The sequence below is a fragment of the Amborella trichopoda genome, chromosome 3 (assembly GCF_054954075.1).
Source record: "Amborella trichopoda isolate Santa Cruz 75 chromosome 3, AtrichopodaSantaCruz75HAP2 v2.0, whole genome shotgun sequence".
In the NCBI taxonomy this organism is placed as follows: Eukaryota; Viridiplantae; Streptophyta; class Magnoliopsida; order Amborellales; family Amborellaceae; genus Amborella; species Amborella trichopoda.
The window spans coordinates 53,764,695-53,785,920 of NC_142338.1; the positions used below are offsets into that span (position 1 = coordinate 53,764,695).

The following is a 21,226-nucleotide window of genomic DNA, read 5'->3' on the forward strand; positions in this document are numbered from 1 at the left end:
TTTCCATAAACTATTTAAATATACTTTTGTAACTTAGCCTACTCATATTATTAACGGAATTACTTAAAGGGTATGGTTTGTAGAAGGTTGAAGCTCTAAACAATCAAACTCAGGCGTACGTTTAAACTGTATCGAAAGATGAATTTTCATAACCAAAAATTTCTGTGATGGCCTAAAATTTTATTTTCATATATAATTATAAAATTTAAAGCTTCAAAAACAATGTAGATTGAATAAATCTATAAGCACTTGAAAATATTAAAAATTGACGGCTAAAATAATGCATTACAAGATGCACTATTTCCTTGACTCGTAATCCATATTTTTTACGTTTATACATCTTGAGGTCGAGATGATTGATTTAAGGGTTTTTCAACATCAAAACAACCACTTTTAGTAAATTTTTGAGGTATGCTTTTAATTGATTGTTTCAAGCCTCATCCTTATATAAACTGTTGCGTGACTTAAATACTCCTAAAGTCCTAATTGTTTAAGATTCTAACTTCGTAACAAAGGCATTGACTTTTTTTTAACAGATCAACTAAGGAAGTACTCGACTAAATCACTAAATTTGACCAACATGATGACTTTTTAAAGTGGTTCGACCATGATAATAGTGTTTTTCAAAAAAAACACATTTTTTTACAAAAGCACTTGAGCTCGACTAAGTTTTTCAAAACCCAGATTCGTGGGGTGGATCGTTTATGCATAAATCCGTATCGAATCACATATTTGATCTAAAAAATGTAAATAAAGAAATAAATGAAGTTTATTGGCTAAGGAGATCTAAAAAAACCAAAAATATAAGAGAAACTCATTGAAGACCGATACCATTCCAAAACCGATTTGCTCTTGACTTTTGATTGATTCTCATCTAAATAGATGATCTAGGTCAGAAACCACTAGCTTTTTAAGTAGTGGGCTCAACCGATGATACCAAAAGCAACTACTTCTAGCAAAAGACCAGTCTTTCACATGTACCTAGTAACATCATATTACATGAACGAGGCAATTATCTTTTTATATAGGTTCCAAAATTATAGTGAAATCTAGAGTACATTTAGTACACGTAAAAGTACTTTTGTGAAAATAATTTTACATTAAAAAAAAAAAAAAAACTCCATTATAGAATTTTTTAACACCACTTAGTTCCATACTCCTCGCGCATTTTTTTACGCCAATTAACTTTCGCGCCTAATTAACGTTGGGAAAAAAACCTTCGGCGCCTAATAACGTGGGAGTTCTTTAACGTGAAGATACTTTCACGAAAATATTTTCACGCGTAATAGAACGTAGCCCTGAGGAAAACACAGTCCTTCCAATTGACTTGTATAAAAGGCCTTCAATTTCTTGCGCATCAGTCTCTTTAACGTGGAACCCCTCTCTATGTATCATCAATTGTTTCTTTTCCCTCTTTGTTTTGTTGTTCCTGCAAATTCAGGGAAGGATTCGAATTCGTGGATGGATTTCTCTAATTTTTGGAGCGACTCATCTACTTTCTTGACCTAAAAGGAAGCTCGGCCTCTTTATTGGTACCTCTTTAGCCTTAACTCTTCGCTGAGCATTTGCATATTTATTTCTGATTAGGTCATGCAGTTATGAAAATAATCTCTGCTATTTTCTCTGTTAATTGTACTGAATCTCCTTGCTTTGAAGATTATCTGTGACTCCTTTTATGGTTTAATTTGGGAGCTATATTCAGTTTCCCAATTTTAAGAACGCTCTATTGAATGGATGTAGTGGAAGTGAAGTACCTTGTAAATTGGGGAATTGGTCCAGTGGTTATCAAGCGAGGACTGCATTTGATTAATCTTGAGGATTTCTAGTTATGTATTTATTTCGGGGTTCTCATTGGGTTTATAGAGAACTGTGTTCGTGAATGCTAGTATGAATGTTGTATTCTTACTGGTCTCTAAAGAATGGCTCGTTATTTAGTTTAATACACATTAGAGTGTTTCTAACCATCAATAGCTTAGCATGCTGACTCTATGCTTTTTATGGATGGATATGAAATGTTTTATGAGTTACATTATGCATTCTCGAAACCGGTCATTCACACCATCAACTGATAAATTGGTTTTATGGGTTTATTCATAGCAGTTATAATGAGACGCCAAATATTCTCTGATAGAGATTTTGATAGAAACCCAATGTCAATTTTGTAGAAACGAAAATCAATCCATGAAACAAGAAATAAGAAACAAATACAAAAGAAAGAGACAACCAAGCACAACGCAAAGATATACGTGGTTCGACAATGTGCCTACATCCACGGGGAGATGAGAGCTTCTTTACTTGCAATGGAAAATAGGGTTACAATGGTTCTCTTCCAACCTCACACCTCTCTCTGTTTTCGTATTACAAAGAAATCTACATTTTTTCTTAACCCTGAAAAAAACCCCCATCGCAACAATATATATAGTCCCAGGCAGATAATATAAATTACCAAAATACCCCATGTACAGATTACCTCAAGCCTTTTGGGCTTTTAACAGCCCTCTGGAGTCGTTCCTTTGACTCCACCTTGGCAGATCTATTTTCTCAGAATACAAGACATCAATTCTCAATAATCTTCACCTTGGCTTGAATTTTGTCGAGCCACCTTGAAGATAACCTGAAGATGTTTTTATCCCTGTACCTCCATAAAGGTACGCGAGTGCACTCCCACCTGCCACGGGTGCCTCCTACACTCTCAATAATGAGTGACATTAAGCAAGTCCAAGTAAAGTTTGAACTTCTCCGTAGTGACTGGCTTAGTGACTGGCTTTGTAAGTATATTTGCAGGGTTGTCATTCGTATAAATTTTCTTCAAGTGAATGATTATTTTTATACAAGCTCCCTAATCTTGTGAAACCTCGCATCAATGTCCTTTGTCCTTTCATGAAACACTTGATTCCTTACAAGATTTATGACACTCTGACTATCACAATGCAGCACAGTGCCTTCTTGCTCCAACCCCGACTCACAAACCAAACCATTCAACCAGATCGCCTCCTTTATAGCCTCAGGTGCTGCCATGTATTCTGCCTCTATCGTAGACAAGGCAACCGTGGATTGAAGCATTGCTTTCCATGAAATAGGTCCTCCCGCTAGTGTGAATACGTATCCTATAGTAGACATTCGCTTGTCTAAATCATCAGCATAGTCGGAATCGACATATCCCACTATTTCTGTAGAGCTTCTCTTCCTGCTGAACATAATTCTGAAATCTGACGTCCCCCTCAGATATCTAAAAATCCACTTAATTGCATTCCAATGCTCCCTAGCAGAATTACTCTTTTATCGACTAACAACGCTGACAACCTGAGATAAATCCGGCCTGCTACAAACCATAGCATACATGAGGCTTCCGACTGCACTAGCATAGGGCACCAGAGACATCTGCTCTATCTCTTCATTCGTAGTGGGACACTGTTGTTCAATAATTTGAAATGACTCGCCAATGGAGTGTTAACTGACGTGGCATTTTTCATGTTGAAACGCTCCAACAGCTTTTCAACATACCTTTTCTGAGTTACCCAGAGTTTATCTGCACTTCTATCTCTATGAATCTTCATACCAAGGATCCTATTAACAGCCCCTAGATCCTTCATATCAAACTCAGCACTTAACATAGACTTGAGAGAGGTTATGTCATATGCATTCTTGGCAACGATGAGCATGTCATCAACATAAAGCATCAAGAGAATAAATGAATTATTATCAAGAACTTTAAAATAAACACAACAATCATACTCACTTCTTGAATAGCCAATCCCCATCATGAAAGAGTCAAAGCGCTTGTACCACTGCCTGAGAGATTGTTTAAGATCGTAAAGCAATCTCTTGAGCAAGCAAACTTGATCTTCCTTTCCATGCACTTTGAAGCCTTTAGGTTGCTCCATAAATATTTGTTCTTCCATGTCACTATGAAGAAACGTTGTCTTCACATCAAGCTGTTCTAGCTCCAAATCAAACATGGCTACTAAAGCAAGTAATACCCTTATTGAAGTGTGCTTGACAACCGAAGAGAATATTTCATTGTAGTTCACTCCCTCTTTCTAAGCGTAGCCTTTTGCTACGAGCCTAGTCTTGAATCTCTCACATTTTTTTTATGTTGTTGCCTCTTTCTTCCGAAAGATCCACTTACACCCAATCACTTTTCTTCTCTTAGGCCTCTTGACAAGCTCCCAAGTCTATTTTACGGCCCTCCAGAGTCGTCCTTTTGACTCCACCTTAGCAGATCTATTTCCTCAGAATACAAGACATCAATCCTCAACAAATTTACTTTTATGTTCACAACTGGGTTCATTTTTTGTTTTTCTATGCATGATGATTTTGAAAATGGGCTCACCTATCTTTGTCCAGTACATTGGAAACATGTGTAGAAGTTACAAGCGACTGAAATTGATTATGTCGGCTGCCATATCTGGGCATCATATGTCATGTTCAAACAATTCCATGGCCATGAAACCAAGGTTGATGGGGTTAGGAAAGGTCAAAGGACGTCTTAGATCATCATCCATGTCTTGTGAAGACAACAGAGCTTGTTAACCTTGAAACGAAAATCTCACTTCTCTTGCTTAGACGACTCAAGACATGAGCTTGTGGTTGACCCATATTATGTTCAAATATGAAAGGTTTCCGAATTCCCTCTTGGATTGGAAGGTAAGTTGAAGATGTGCATTGGATTTACATGGTTTTTTATTTTTTTGATGTCGGACTACTTGCATCAAGGACCTACTTCATATCTTTGAGCTTGTCAGGCCTTTTCCTGTTGTAAATGAAGATGAGTTTTGGAGGGTAAACGGATTCACCAGCTGTTTTTTAGTAGCTCAGCGGTAGGAATTAAACTAGGGACACGGTGTTGCAACCATCAACATGGCAACAAATAACAATTCAAGGCCAACCCCCATTTTTACTGATTAAAGTTTTTTAAATTGCTCTTGCTGAAAAGTACAAGTGACATAACTGATGACAATCTCAAGAATGAAAGTAGAGCTCACTCTGAACAAAGCCCTTGTATACAAGAATACGTGGAATTTATATGGCTAAATGTCTATACTATATGATTGGCAGTTGTGCTTATTGACAAATTAACTTCGCAAAACTGTGCTGAGAGTGATTCCTGATGATCATATTAGAGTACACCAATCTTTGTGATCTGTGTGTGTGTGTTTCACTTTGAAATAATGGTTTACTTTTCTATATAGGTAAGGAGTTGAAAACATGAAGTTAAGAATGGTGTCCCACACTTGGGGCGCTCTTTGTAATGTTGGTATCCGAGACCTTCTAAAGTCCGAATATTTGAAACCTCGGCATGGTTAATGGCTTAGTTCACTTCCTAAAGACATGCGAAGAATGGTTTTCGTTGTTTATTTTTTTCGGGTAGTTCAGCGGTTGGAGTCAAACTTGGGACCTAGCGTTGCATTTGACAACAGCTAAAACAAGGGAGTACTTTTTCTTTATGTTATACCGATCTGCAGGATTATTTTACTAACACTTTTTTGACAACTTGGTGCAGGATTAGAGAGATGGAACAACCAATAGAGTTGGAAGCAACCCCTGAGTCCGAAAAGATGCTTGAGGAACAGTTGTCATATGCTATGAGAATAGACCCCACAAGAGAGCGCTTCCCATGCTGCATAGTTTGGACTCCTCTTCCCATAATTTCATGGTTTGTGCCCTTCATAGGCCACATTGGCATTTGCAGAGAGGATGGCGTCATCTTGGACTTTGCAGGACCAAACTTGGTCAGTGTAGACAACTTTGCATTTGGTGCTGTTGCCAAATACATCCAACTCAACAGATCACAGGTATGATAATATCTTTTGCTCTTGTTGTTCCCTCTTTATAGCCAATTTAACAGATCATGGGTATGATATTTATTTATTTTTCCTCTTGTTGTTCTCTCTTTATAACCAAATACATCCAATCTCTGTTCCCTTCATCCTGTCTCTTTGTGGTTTATTCTATTGTTTTTAAACGAATTTCAGTGCTGCTTTCCTCCAAACTTAGCTGGGAATAAATGCGAGCCTGGTGAGAAGCACATGGACTCGGGGACAGTAACAACATGGAATGAGGGGCTTAGGATGGCCATATGCCAATTCCAACATCGATCTTACAATATCTTTACTTGCAATTGCCACTCTTTTGTCGCCAACTGTCTAAACAAGTTATGTTATGGTGGGCATAATGGGTGGAATGTGGTTAACTTGGCTGTTTTCATCTTTTGCAAGGGTCGCTGGGTGAACAAATTGGCTATTGCGAGATCTTTCCTGCCCTTTGTTTTAGTGTTATGTGTAGGTCTTGTGTTGGCTGGCTGGTCCTTCTTGTTGGGCTTGGCTCTCTTCTCCTTTGCCATTGTGGGGTGGTTTCTCTTTGGTACTTGCTGCTTCAAGAAACTGATCCAGTTATAGTCTCCTAAGGGCGAACCTTGTCATGGATCATGTGGTGTTTCTTTGTCGATCAGTGTTGCACTTCTCTATTTTGTCCGGTTTAAAAGTCTATCATGTGACCTAAAATGATGAAATACTTGAGTCTTCACATATTGAATGTAGAAATTATATAGTAATCTTTATGATGTAATCTTCCTCTTCACCTCAGCCAAGAAGCCTAGAGGTGTAGAAGCCATGGGCTTCGTGTGTTTATTGATGAGAACCATCTCCATGGAGCTTTCCTTTGGAATATCTCTATAACCTACACCATCTCCTTCTGTTTGGAGGATCAACCAACTCTGAAATGTGATGTATTTCTGTTGGGGCCCATAAGCCATACATGATGCATATGTAGTATGGGATGGGATATGAACTGGACATCCATGGTCCATCCTCATCAATGGATGGTGGAGATGTCACTGTTCCACTGATGGATTTAAAAGCAGAATGCAGAACACTGGCTCAACCGCACAACTCCATTACACCGGATGGCTGGTGTGTGGGTAAATTATACAAGCAGCATGTGTGAATATATCTTCGTCTTCTATCCTGTTTGATAGTACTAGACAACTTTTCCATGTTTCTCAAAATTACAGCCATCACAGGTTTGATACTCGATTACTCACCGTATGATGCCGTGCGGCTTGAGATTCAGATTGAAACAAAAAGAAAAAGAGTAGCCCCAAGCTTACCTGTTAGGAATACAATAGTATGTTTAGCTCTGTTACATCACCTTATTTTGTATAAATAGTTCCAAATATCACAGAAAAAGTAAGCATCATAGTAGGGTCGTAAAACCTACTGAACTATCTTCCTTTCCTCCACCAAATGCAGGAAATAAAGACAAATAAGGTATGGCGCAGCTCTGAATCTTGCTAAAAGATGCAGTTTCCGTGCCAAAAAAGACAAATAAGGTATGGCGCCCCTCTGAATCTTGCTGAAAGAGGCAGTTTCGGTGCTATAGATCCTTATGATGACCTAAAATTTTTTTTACAACCCTATATATAAATTTAAAACTCCAAAAATGGCAACGATCAAGCAAAATCTATGAACATTGAGAAATTTTGAAAATGGTCTGTCTAGATAATGTGTTATCATGCACGTTATTTTTAGGACTTGAAATATTTTTTTTTCATATCTATATATCTTAGAATCGAGATGATCAAATGTGAGATTTTTTTTATATTGAAACAACCTTGAGGTGCACGTTACTTCTCCAATATAAGGTGGCTAGTTCCTTATATATAAACTTTTTCCATTCTAAAAAGAACAATTTACCCTATTGGCTATATGTTTTCATTCAATTATGTGAAAATAATTAAAGCTAGCAACTTTAAACTATTCAAAAAATAAAATCTATTCAGAAAATAAAAAATAAGTAATAAATTGTTATTGAAATTATGAAAAAAATGTAATTAGATAATATAAAAAGTTCATATCTCTTAGGTGGGTCAAGCTACTTAAATGGGCCTACTTGTTCAAGGCTTTCAGGGTCATTTGGTAGTTTTGAAGATACTGTTCTTTTTGAAAAGATTCTTTAGTCAAATAAAAACTAAAAACAATCCCTCTAATGTTAATTGGGAGCTTTTTTATCTCTTTAATTATTTTGTAGTAATGATATTTCCCCAAAAATAATTGAAGACTATGCTTCATAAGGCACATGTAAAAAGTGAGTTATAAAAAAAAAACACCTTTTGGAAGTCGAAATTGGCTGATAGGGTCCAACATAATTAATTTTGTAAACATTATTGGCCATTATATAAAGGACACGGCTTCTATGTGGCCAGCCCGCATGTGGTAGAAATGCGGGCTTTGTCAATAAATATATTTTTAAAATATAATTTGATCTTAATTTTTAGAGGAGTAATGGTCTTATGAGACCCTCTCACATCCATGTGTATAGGATTTCAAATGATTACCATTAAATTTGACACAGATCTCTAAAAAAGTTATCACATGAGCGTGAGACTTGACTTTTCTAGAGATCTGTGCCAATTTAATGGAGATCTTTGGGGGTGTATATATATGGGTGTGGGAGGGTCTCACAAAGTCATTTCCCTTTTTAGAGAATATATAATTTTTAACATAGAGATCAAGAATTTGAAAAAAAAAAAAATAGAATTTGAAAACTAGAAATAATAATTATATTAAGCAAACTTTTGGATCATTAGTTACACTTTTTTTGAGATGGACCACTAGTTTGCATCCATCTTTAAGATGGATGCCCTATACCTCTGGACCGCATATTGTAGAAATGCGGTCTAGCCCGCATCAAACAAATTTCGTTATATAAATGGCATAATTGCTTACATGTTAAATTTCTAGCATAATTGCGGACATGTTAAATTTCTGTTAACAATAGTAATTTACACATATACCCTCTTAAATTTAACAAATTTTTCATGTTATTATGGCTATACTGAATTTGCTCACACAATTTCTAAGAATATTTCGGAATTTGAAAATCTTAAGTATTTTAGTTGAGCAAATACTTTTGTTGGACAAATAATTAAAATTTTTTCAGTTTGACCAAACTTCAAAATTTCGAAGTATTTGCTCAACTAAAATAACTACAAATTTCAAATTCCAAAGTTTTGTTAGTCCTCCTTGCAGGCTTCACTGATTGGGTGTATGTATAAATTTTAAACTTCCGATTCTCAAAATCCTAAGTAGGGGCAATGTAGTTATTTTAGAAAATTATGAACAAATTGGGTACAAAAGTAATAACATAAATTTTTTAGTATTTTTTTTAAATAGTGGGGTTTTAAAAGGATATACATATAAATTACCCTTTAAAAAATCGATGTTATATCCAATAGGACGTTTTATGAGAGGGAAATGTTTTTGCATGGTTAGTGTCACGATTGAACTGCAGCCCACAAACTCCATTTTGGAAATGGATTGAGGATCCAAAACACCAACAAATTTATTTTTTACTCGTTGAATTTGGAAAATGGTTCACCTTATTGCAAAAATGAATAGTCCGAAGAAAATGTTCTCTCTTGCTATTGCAAATCCAATTATTACATTTTCCTTAAATGAATAGTCTGAAGAAATAAAAAATAAAAAAGTACTGCAAGATAGAAGATTTTCCTTATTGCAAATCCAATTATTACATTTTCCTTAAAATGAATAGTCTGAAGAAATAAAAAATAAAAAAGTACTGCAAGATAGAAGATTTTCCTTATTGCAAATCCAATTATTTAGATCCCTGAATGTAGAGGTCCAGGGATAATGCGAGATGGACCATCTTCCAAACTCCAAATCCAAATTTTGTAGAGGGCTAGCGATTGCTTACTGGGGGGACCGTACCATGTTTTTGAGTTTGAGTTTAAAACAATGAACTTACCCCTGATTTCATAGCAAGGCCTAAAATGTCTAAACCATCACTCGTTTTTTATGGACTAGTAAATGAAGAGATTATTTATTTTTGATACAAATATGTCACACTCAAAGCTGTCCGATTTCAAATCGGGTGGTTGTGAATATGTCTTTAATTAGACTCAAAATTCAAATAAAATTTATTGAATTTCGTGACACACCCCAAAGCATCCAATTCGACACATCTAATGGACCCTCTCTCCCTCCCTCGACATCTCCAACGAACCATAAGATACCTATGCATCGCTTAAATTGGTTCAATCACCAACCTTGAACCCATTCACGAAAGGAAACTGAAGATTTTCACCTCTTAGGGGGGAGACAGATGCAGGGAGGGTCCATGCTTGGTTAGGGTTCTAAATTGAATGAGGAAAAAATTGATTAGGGTTCCGAACTTGGGGGATTTAGAGTTTTTAGCTTTTCTACCTCTAGATAGACTATAAAAAGGTTATAGTCTTATATATTATAAACTCTTGAGGATATATCAAACTGAGTAGGTTATCAACAATGTCTATTGTTATATATTGTTTACAATTCATAATGGAAGTTTCTATAAGGCCTACGCTTTATGAAAACAAAATAAAGCCTCACCTCAAATCCTCATTTGAAAAGCACTTTCGGCAAAAGAAATCTCCATGCTTGCTCTACAATATATTTTCAATACCAATAATAAAATTTAAAACTCAAAAAATATTACAGATCTTGCAGATCTATGAAATGGACGGTCTAGATAATTTGTTACAATCTACACTATTTTTAGAGCTTGAATTTTTTTTTTTGCATAACCATAATGTTCAAGCTAAGATGATCGATGTAAAGGTTTTCCAATACTTAATCGCAATTTCGATGAGTTACGAGATGAGACTTTACTTATTTTAATAAGATTGCAGCTCTATCAAATCATTTCCTTTTATAATATATTGACAATGAGCTATAATAATGGTCTATGGTAAACTTGCTGCTGGAACAACTCGAATGTTTAACTTTACATGTATTACTTTGATTCAGAGCACTTGTTTGGTAAGCAAATGTGCCCATATCATGTTGATTGTTCGTTGTTGTTTTGAGTAGATTAGCAATAAGAATCGAACTTGAGATATAGCATTGCCGATGTTAACTACTAACCACTCAAGACCACACTAACCGGCGCATGCATGATTATACCATGAACACACGAATTATGCAATAATTTCACTTTCCCATTGAGTGGTATTGTCTTTATGGGAATATAATACGGAAAAGGTTTCTATACTTCTCCTACAACATAGAAAATCTATGCTTCCATTACCATCCAGCCGTCCAATTTTGATCAAGAGAGCCATTCACCATTTAATCTTAGATCCGATGTCTCAAAGTATTTTAATTTTATTTTATTTATACAAATTGTATGAATATGAAATTTGGTACGTGTCATCTTCTTATTGGAGCGCAATTTCAAGGGTATTTTAGTTATTTTATTTTATTAAAAATATTTTTTTTATATACTTTTCACTAGTGCGAGTTTAATAGAGGATTGGACATCCAAAATTTGGTATCAAAATAGTTTATAAAAAAAAATTAAAAATAAAATAGTATAGAGACATAACATTATGATTGGGGCAATCTTAACCCTCAATTCAGAATGGACGGTTGGACAGGAGGAAGTATATAAGTTTTATGCTATAAGAGAAACATAAAAAGCTTGCCTATGCAAAAAAATATGTTTATTAGGGTAGGTAGTTAGGTACAACGGCAATGAGTTTTTTAATAGGCCTTATGAGAAGGACGGCAATATGTTTATTAATGGTAGAAGGACTAAAATTTATGACAACGGCATTTCTACATTTACAGTAGTCCCTAAGGTATAAAGCATCTATCTTTATAGCATTCATCTTAAAGATGGATGCAAATACATGGTTCATCTAAAAAAAATTGAAATTAAAGGTCCATATGTTTTCTTAATTGAATTATTATTTCTAATTTTCAAAAATTAGTTATTTATTCATATTCATGATCTCCATATATGTTCTTAAAAATTAAGTCCACAAATCAATCTCAAAAATAGATTTTTAAGGGGCGACTCATTTCTACATAGACTCATAAAAACCGAGTCCATTATTGAATTGTTCAGCCTAAAGTTATGTTTTTTTCCATCTTTGATCGAACAATTGGGCACGGTATGATGTATGTGTATATAGTTTGCTCTTTTTGGTTTTTTTTTTTTGAAATATTACGAGTATTTCATTAAGATATTGAAGGTGTGACAGGATAGCCAAGAAAAAAAAAAAAAGAAGAAGAAAAGAAGGAGAGGGATAAGAGATTAAAGGGGATCTAGTTTGCTGCCCTTCTCATTTCTAAAAGAAGGAGAGGGATAAGAGATTAAAGGAGAGGGATAAGAGATTAAAAATTGGCCGTTGGTCCGACCGGTCGTTGAATAGTGCTACTTTTTAGAAGAATGTAAGCATTTAAATTTTGGTGATTTAGAAAGAGCGTGTATGCATTACTCACTTGGGCAAGATACATGCTTGCTTGGGATAATTTTTCGATCTCAATTTTTGGGAATCATCTAATAATTGTTAGATGATTATTTTCAAAAGAAAAATTTTGGATTTTGAGCTTTTTAACATTTAGATCTTACTCTTCAAGAATTAGACGGTCTCTATTTAATCTTGAAGCGTTATTTTTCCAAGCGCACATATTGTGCAATTCACCAAAAAATAATAATTAATATTAGCCTATAGGTTTAAAAGGCCTAAATTGGTTTTATTTTACGAGGTGATGGACTGTACTCCCATGGAAGTACAAAATCTTCAGGCATTTAGAAATTTTTAATTGTCTAACATTCTCAAATCAAATTAAAAACAACATGCTCAAAACATTAACTCATAAAAACATGATTTTCTTCGGGTGAACTCGTCGAAGTTCCGATTCTGTGAGGGACTTGGACTCGCTCTCCACAATTTCTGAGCTAGCTTGAGGACTTGTAAAATAATGATTAAAAGCATTTACATTGCTAAGCCCTTGTGCATGAGTTTTTCCAGGGATGACAAATAACTTGTTCTAGTTAGAAAAAAAATATGAAAAAAAATATGAAGAAAAAGAACATATATGAGTGCAACACAGTGTTTCAAAATCCAACAATCCAAGTTAGAAACTCCCAATCTAGATCTGGTTTGGTAGGTAGGCGATCCACGATTGTAACTCCTGTAATTGCCAAAAGGTACACCAATTTTCTTAAATTTTGATTTTATTATTATTTGGCTGATTCTTAACGGTCCCGATCACAAGTCCATTCAATCGAACCGGTACAACCGATGGCCGGTTAGTAGGGCATTTTGCGTGACCGGTCAATGTGAAAGCCGGCAAAATGGCGTTGAAGCATTTGAGGACCAGCACTCATCCACTTGCTCAATAGAAAATGGACCTTGACCCCTTCTCAAACGAATCCTTAGCCCTTAAGGTAGCTTATAGTACACTATACTTAAATAATCCATATCATTTTCCATATTTCTTAATGGATCTTCATTTTTTATGAACATTTTATATGATCCCCATATTCCTCACTATTAGCTGTATTATTTTTCTAACAATTTAAGAAATCGAATGCAGTAATTATTTTATTCCTTTTCAAGAACAGTTGAGGAAATGCTGATTTTGAATAGCACTAATAACATGGATGTTAGTCCATTTTGATAAAAAATAAAAGTAAATTTATTATAATACCAATAAGAGATGAATTATTATATTATGCGCATTTACAACGATTCCAGATGAGCACCATGTACGAAAATATCGTCATGACCCCAAAACTCTCACTTATTTCATAGTTGGTCGTTATCTTTTATCCCAATAAAGTGGCAGTAAGAAGTTTACCAAATTTCATTCCACTCCCTCCAAATACTTTTTTTTTATTTCGGTAAATCAGTGAGAGAGAATGTCCTCTATCTATTTTTCATTAACTAAAAATAAAAATTTGCATCATACTATAGTACATCTCTACAATAGAGTAGTTGTGCCAAAACATGAAATAAAAAAAGATTAAGAATATATGAAGGCTTGGAGCTCCAAACTCCCACCAAATATTCACACCATCATTTTCTACTTTAATCCTCGTTAAGTGCCCTAAACTTATTCTTGTGACCCTTAAATTCATCTATCTCTGCCCTCTTCGTTTTTAATTTTTCAAGGTTATGAGTATCATCTAAGAATTAGCTTGGGGCACTTAATGAGGATTAAAATAAAAAATGATAATTGAGACATTTAGAGGGGTTGGAATGAAATATTTGTAACTTCTTAATGCCACTTGACATGGATAAAAGGTAGGGAGTCACCATAAAATAAGTGACATTTTTAGGCGCCATAGCGATATTTTCCTATTTTTATGATATTTATTAGTCAATTATAAATTTTCAAAGCATAAATAACCTCAACAACAATATGAAATAATAACCTACTTATACATCTAATTTAAACGGTTTCCACCCTCTAGAATTACGGGTGGCAACTGGTCAGGTTGGGTCCAAGTTCGGTAGGATTCGACCCAAAAATTAAAATATCGATGTATTTAATTATATTTAAATATATTTCATATATTGTGGCTCAAAAAAAATTACTCAAATCCGATCTGGATCTGGATCCAATTGAACCCAGACCCAAATAGTATTTGGGTCCCATATTTGAATCCCAACATGTCAGGTTGAATTTTTGGACCTACACTTAAATCCGGATCGAGCCTATCTCGGGTGGGATCCGCGTCCATAGTCCCGATCTAGAAGATTTGGTGTGGTCCCATTGATAATTCCAAATGCATACAGCAAGGAAACGTTGGAATCTTTGCTGAGTGGCTCATCGTCCTTTTGGCGCCTTTCCACTTTACTCTTTCTCTTTATTCCCACGTTCCCCTCGCTATAAAATTACAACCTCTAAATTTGGTCTAATTTCTCAACAGTTTATTATTGCATTCGAAAATTGACGGTGGTGATCTGAATTCGCTTGAGTCGGTTGACAAATAGTTTATCGTCTTTAAAAATTTGCCGACTTAATTTGAAACCGCCGGCTCTGGATCAGCAGTGTCATAGTTTCAAATTTCTTCGAACCAAAAGTTCACCGTATTTGTGAGGGAGATTGTATATAATGAGATTATTTATTTTTTTTTATATAAAAATATCATAATTATATATAACTTATTTTGAGTGAAATTTGATAGTTTGGATGTGAAACTTGTTTGATCAATAGAATAAATATAATTATTTTATTTTACATTCAATAATTATGAATTTAAGATCAATTATGATCATATCAAAGATAAATAATCTCATTTTTTTGTTAAAAGAAATCAAAAATAATTTTTTTGAAATTTATTTTAAAAAATATATTTAATAAATTATGGTGGTTTTATGACGCTCTTTCCGAGATAGGAATAGCGAAGCCCAGACAAAAATGTGCGGGTTCCGTTTGCGACACACTTTGGGCGTATAGTATTTTATACGGTCGACTATTGACCGTTGGTTAATAAGATCGGACGGTCCATGGGCCGCATGAGGTGTTATTACACTCTCAATAGGCGTAACGCATTTTGCTTTTCGCACCTATATATGTCAGCACCGCAAGAGAGCACGCATTCCTTTGTGCTCTTTTGCTGGTCTGCAAACTTAGGGCTTTTCTTTAGAGAGAGAAAGAAGAAAAGGGAAGAAGATGGAACAGGTAGGAGTTATAATCCCTTGCCACACCAAGGAGGAATTTGATCAGCAGCTCCAAAAGGCCATCGAATCCAAGAAGCTGGTAATGCACCTTTCATTCCCCCTCTGCAATTTCTCTTTTCTTCTGAAATTTCTTTAGAGAGATAGAGAATAGTAGTTGATGGTATTGGCTCAGGGGCCATTTAGATGCTGACCATGGTGCTCTGATGTGCTTTTGTTTTGTGAGTAACTAGGGTTTCCTCATATTTTATTGATGTACATTCCATTAAATTTATTCATGCTGTTTTTTTTTTTTTTGTTAAATATATCAGTCTCATTTTGAATTTTTATTCATTTCTTGAGCATTTTGGTTGATCGTGATTCTGAATGATCGGATTGCTATTCTTATTGTTCTGACAATGGGATTGTTAGCATGGTAGAAATGATGATTGTGTTATTTATTTTATTTAGAACATGTTATTTGATTTGTTGTTTATCTCCTGACTCTTCTGATTCCTTGAACCGTCTTGTCTATTGTGAATTGGGCTATTAGAGAAGAGGACAAATTGTGAGACCGGAATCATGAAAGATGACAATATTGTAGATCTTAGTGTAGGGGAAAACTTTTATGCAGGAAACAATTCAGAGAAATCCAAAACAGGGAAAATACCAAGATAGAGCATATAGTAAGAAAGACTAACAATTTATTATCAATATCATTAAAAATTATACATAAACTATTATACATTGATTTTGTAAAATATGTATTTTTTATTTTTAATTTTACTTTGTATATGTCCGAGTTCGTACATCTGAGACAAATCTGCCGCTTGTTTTAAAATATGTTGGCATCGATTTTTCAAACTTCTAGGTTCTTATTGTGGCTTACTGTAGATTTTTATTTGGGATTTACCTCTCCTCATGCTTATCTCCTATGAATTTTATCCTTCATTGATAGTCAATCGTTCAGTTATCTCTGTTCATGCAGTGGGTTGCATGTATCACATTATCGTTCATCATCATTGGTGATCACTTTTTCATTGACCCTAATCTTACTGCCTTGTGTTGTTGTCCTTCCTCGCAAGCTCTTGGTGTTAGAGATATTGAGGGGTTATTTTAGGATGCTTTTCATTTTTATTTGTTCTCTTTTCGTCTGACAAATAATGCCTTTTTTCTATGAATTCAAGCTTCCTGTTTATTTTTCATTATGAAAGGGTCCATTCTCTCAATTCCTTGAAAAGTTTTCTCTTTTCTTGTTGCTCCCTAAGAAATCTCAGTTTTTGTGGTTAAATGTATGTAAATCACATTAGGGATCTCTTCTATCCTATGCTTTCCTTCACTAAGTTCCAATGTTAAAGATACATATCCGAGGTAAATGGTTTCTTCTCTCTTTGGCATTCTCACACTACTGTTCTTCAATTTATTTGCAGGTTGTAATTGATTTTACTGCAACATGGTGTGGGCCTTGCCGTATTATGCTCCCACTTCTTGAGGATTGGGCAAAGGAGTTTCCTCATGTCTTGTTTTTGAAGGTGGATGTGGATGAATTGAAGGTATGCTCCTAGTTGTTCATCTTAACGCATTAGAATGGTTCCATTCCCTTTGCATGTATTACTCATTAATGTTCACTTCAGATGATATTTTCCCGTTTATTATCTTGGTTGCCTTTGTTGGGTGGGCTGGGTTGTGGGCAAACCCTTCACATGGTTTTTTTTTTTTGGGAGCAGTGGTGGGAGAAAATTCATCATCTTGTTCTAGTAAAGGTTCAAGTGCAGCATTTGTGAGGATAGTGCATGCGGATGTGGATGTGGATGCTGGAAGTGTAGAAGCAAGAAACCAAGTCATGGAAGTCTATCTTGCATGACTCCCAAAATGCGATGACCTTGTCTTGATTTTTTATTTTTTTTAAATGACCTAGTATTGGACTTGTAAGCATAGATATCTATTCAGGGACATACTCGTCTGGACTGGTATTTTAGCATCCTCCTTCTTAATCAATAGATTGGAAATGTAAACAGGATGATGACACTTGAAAATCCATGAACACTATCAAAGTCTAATGTTCATATCATGGCTTGGGATCTGGCCACCAAAAGTTGAACCCCTTGTGTGCTATTTAAGGATATGTTAATTACTGACCAACAACATGATTATCCTTTCATTCAGTTTTTTTTCTTAGGAATATCCCTCTTTAAGTTTCTATTCTAGATTGCTCATATTCTTATCTAGATTGCCCAATATATTACGTTTTTGTTTCCCATCACTAAGGACCAAGGGGGTATTATTAGTCTTGGGTTTAAAACATCCATGTCACTTTTTGTGTTCAAAATCTCAGTGGCAGTAAAGGTATCGCTCAGCAAGGTTTGGTCTGAACCCAATGGATGGCCTAGCATATGATAATTTATCATTCACCAACCTACCACCTGTAGTAGATTAAAAAAAATTAAAAATCAAGAGTAAATGGCCTCCAGAAGACTAGTGGATCTAGTACTGAATGCTGAGGGAGTCCAATGACTGAGTACTTGAATTTTATATTTGTCCATGTCTTAAGAGCACCCTGTCATTCTCATGCTTGCCAACCTAAAGGCCCTGAGGTACCTGCACAGAGGTAGTTCAAGCAGATTACTTGCTTCGCTAGTTCACCACCTCTAGCTATTGCAAGCTGAACTCACTCGCTTGCTATGGCACCTCTACTCAGAGTGGCATTATTTCATATATTCCCCAATCAAACTGGTATGTTATGTGATTCATCTGAACAAAATGTTGGAAATTTTGTTGTGAAGAACATGTGGCTTGCATTTCACAGGTTCTTTTTTTTGTTTGCATTGTATATACACTGCGCTTCCATGTAACTGGAGTTCTCTTTCCTGTAAGTTGAATTTGTCTCTTGCACCTGTATGCATGATGAAGAGCGGCTCAATTTATACAAGAGACACGGAAAGGAGAAAAGTGAGATCTGTATTTTGAGGGAAGATTAATTGCTTGTGATTTTCTCATGCAATATGGATGTTTGCAGTCTGTTACTTCAGATTGGGACGTGGAGGCAATGCCAACCTTTATTCTGGTGAAGGAAGGGAACATACTGGAAAGGATTGTTGGTGTGAGGAAGCAAGAACTGCGCCAAAAGATCGAAGAGCACCATTCTACCAGCGCTGCTTGAGGATTTCAAACCAAGTGCTGCCTTTCTAGTCTTATTAGCTTTATGTTATCGTTTGACTGGCATGAACTTGTCTTTGTCATTTCGTGGTTGTTTGTTTCATGGTTATCACTCCTTAAAACTGGAAGTACATATGTTTGATAAAGATACCAGTGCTTTTATGTGATGTTTGGATTCCTTATATGGTATGACAAATTCGTCTATGTGGTGCCTGAGAAAAAAAATTTCCCCTTCTTTTCTTTTTTAGTTTTTAAGATGTTCTTTCGCATCTTTTGTTTGGAATACATGGCTAGATAGAACTTTCCACTGGTTGGGTGTCTGTGAATGGTTCTTTATCCCCCACTCCCTTTCCTATCCCTGAACCAAAAGAATTTAGAAACTGTTTTTTATTTTAAATTATTTTATGTAACAATTTATTATTTGGGAAGGTGTGGTTTGTATCGAGAAATGTAATTTCAATACTGGAAATATTTATGATCGCCTTAAAATGCATTTTGATATTTAATTATAAAATTTAAAATTTCAAAAATAGTGTAGATCGAGTAGGTCTATGAAACTTGAAAATCGACTGTTCAAAAATGTGTTACAAGATGCAATATTTCAAAAATTCGAAATCCATTTTTTCTTCGTGTCCTTGAGTCTTGATGTTGAGATGATCAATTTGAGGATATTTGGGCATAAAAACAACCACTGGTGAAATTTTTGAGGTGGACTTTAATTTGATTGTTTAGAGCTTCAGCTCTATATGAACTTTACCTTTAGTTATAGTATAAAATATAAATAGGATTGTATACAATAAGATTATTTACTTTTTATATAAGAGGTCACAATTTCTTACAACTTTTTGATGCTAAATTTGATAGTTTAGATGCGTTATAAATGCGTTACAAAGTTCAAAAAAAATTATTTTGAAGTTTGAGCTTGGTCATGGAACCCAATTTTACATCTAATGATCAAGTTTATTGCGATTATATTGTATCGGAGATAAATGATCTCCTTTTACAAATAGGTACTAAAAATTGATGCCGATGTAAATGAGATGGGAGTAGAAAAAAGAAACAAGCCTTTGGTGGTAACGAAAAGTAGTGGGTTGGGCACATTCTTTTAGATTTGGAGGGTGGAAATAAATGCCTTGGACCTCTGATGTCTAAAGTGGCTGGCAGAAAGGCTACAATAAATTCCGCTTACATGGATGACACGCCTGCTTAAGATAGGGAATATTTTGGGCTTTGGGTTGTGTGGAGGAAATGGAATCTGAGGGTGCTTTGGGAAGTGTGGAGGAAAACGGAAATTATGAAGGTTTTTGAAGGGTGGTTATTTTATGAAGAGGATTAAAGTAAAGATTTTAGATTTCATGTGGAGTTGGATTTCGATAACCAAAGAAGGTTGATTTCATCCTGAATCTGGAGAATATAGTTAAGATAAACACCCATAAGTTTAGAGCTTAAGGGTCCAGACTCAAGCTAAACTTAACTTTGATGATTGGGAGATCCAAGACCAACCGGGATGCGAGGTGAGGCAATTTAGAGGTTCAGTGAATTGACGGTGTAATCCCTTTCTTTAATCGATAAGCTTTCATAATTTTGTCCTTAAAAAAGAGAAACGATATGCCAAGATATTAGGCACTGGCAAGTCTTTTGCAATTTTGGCGTCGGATGCATGAAATTGCGGGACACCAAAATCTAATACCCAATCCCTCCTATGGGCAACATATGGTGATTGCTAGGGCTGGCAAGGGCCTAGGTTACGAATTGTGGCCCAAGAGCCAAGTTAGGGCGAGTGCCGGCCAAGTTTGGCCAAGCCCGACCCTCTTTCTTTCTTGTTTTTTCATTTATTTGTGGCCTGGCTGAACAGTTCTTATAGGGACGAGGGCTGAGCGGGGCCACAAAAAAAAAAAAAAAATATATAGAAGGCCGGGCCAAATCAGGCCAACACTTGCCCTAGCACAGTCCTCGGGATATAGTTTGTGGCTCAGGCCCTATTTTTTTAAGGGCTAGGCTGCACTTGGCATCCCCTAACCCTCGGTGGATGCTGCTTGTCATACACTAGTATTAACCAATGGACAGAAAAGATTAACTGCGGTTACTGATGGTAGAGATCTACAGTATACATTTAATCACCACTGTCCATTTGGATAGGAGGTTCAAGGACGGATTGCATGGGATTCACTGCTGTATAAACTACTTATAGTGGTTTAAAGTTTAAACATGGCATATGCCAGTTTTAGTTCAACTAATGGATGAGTGAGAGAGAGAGAGACGGGTTCGTTAGTTGGAAATGTGCAAATTTCCATCTTAAAAATAGATCTTGGATCTAAAATTTTGAGATTTGTTGTATTCTCAACTATTGTTGTTATTATATATATGAAATTTTTTATTTTTGAAAGCTAAAAAAATAACACATTTTGAGGTAGAATAAAAACACCTTTTTTACATCCATCTCTAAAACGGATGCTTGATGCGGCATTTTGGCGAGTCAAGAGTGGGCTGACTCACTAAAATCGGGTACATATTAGTTTGGCCTGAAATGAACATGGTAATTTGTATATTATCAACGCAGGTGAATGTGATGTTTTCCACAAAAGTGGAGCTGAGTCGATTGTTGGGTGTATTACC

General features: G+C 35.4%; 2 protein-coding genes across 5 annotated transcripts; both read left to right on the forward strand.

Moving 5' to 3' along the window:
* Positions 1 to 1,368: 1,368 nt before the first annotated feature.
* LOC18429338 (protein REVERSION-TO-ETHYLENE SENSITIVITY1) lies at positions 1,369 to 6,567 on the forward strand. Of its 3 annotated transcripts, XM_088861366.1 has the most exons (4): positions 1,369 to 1,532; positions 5,193 to 5,253; positions 5,504 to 5,795; positions 5,976 to 6,567. In XM_088861366.1, coding segments are annotated over exons 2-4 (717 nt in total). In that variant the 5' UTR covers positions 1,369 to 1,532; positions 5,193 to 5,251; the 3' UTR covers positions 6,399 to 6,567. The 3 variants fall into 3 exon arrangements, with proteins under 3 accessions (XP_088717492.1, XP_006838687.1, XP_088717494.1); XM_006838624.4 differs by lacking the exon at positions 5,193 to 5,253; XM_088861368.1 differs by lacking the exons at positions 1,369 to 1,532; positions 5,193 to 5,253 and having other exon boundaries at positions 5,465 to 5,795.
* An 8,826-nt stretch (positions 6,568 to 15,393) lies between these two features.
* Positions 15,394 to 19,012, forward strand: TRX1 (thioredoxin H-type 1). Of its 2 annotated transcripts, none has more exons than XM_006838625.4 (3): positions 15,394 to 15,557; positions 16,885 to 17,007; positions 18,471 to 19,012. In XM_006838625.4, the coding sequence occupies exons 1-3, from the start codon at positions 15,471 to 15,473 to the stop codon at positions 18,612 to 18,614; spliced, it is 354 nt and encodes a 117-aa protein (XP_006838688.1). In that variant the 5' UTR covers positions 15,394 to 15,470; the 3' UTR covers positions 18,615 to 19,012. The 2 variants fall into 2 exon arrangements, with proteins under 2 accessions (XP_006838688.1, XP_088717495.1); XM_088861369.1 differs by lacking the exon at positions 18,471 to 19,012 and adding an exon at positions 17,182 to 17,549.
* The last annotated feature ends 2,214 nt before the right edge of the window (positions 19,013 to 21,226 follow it).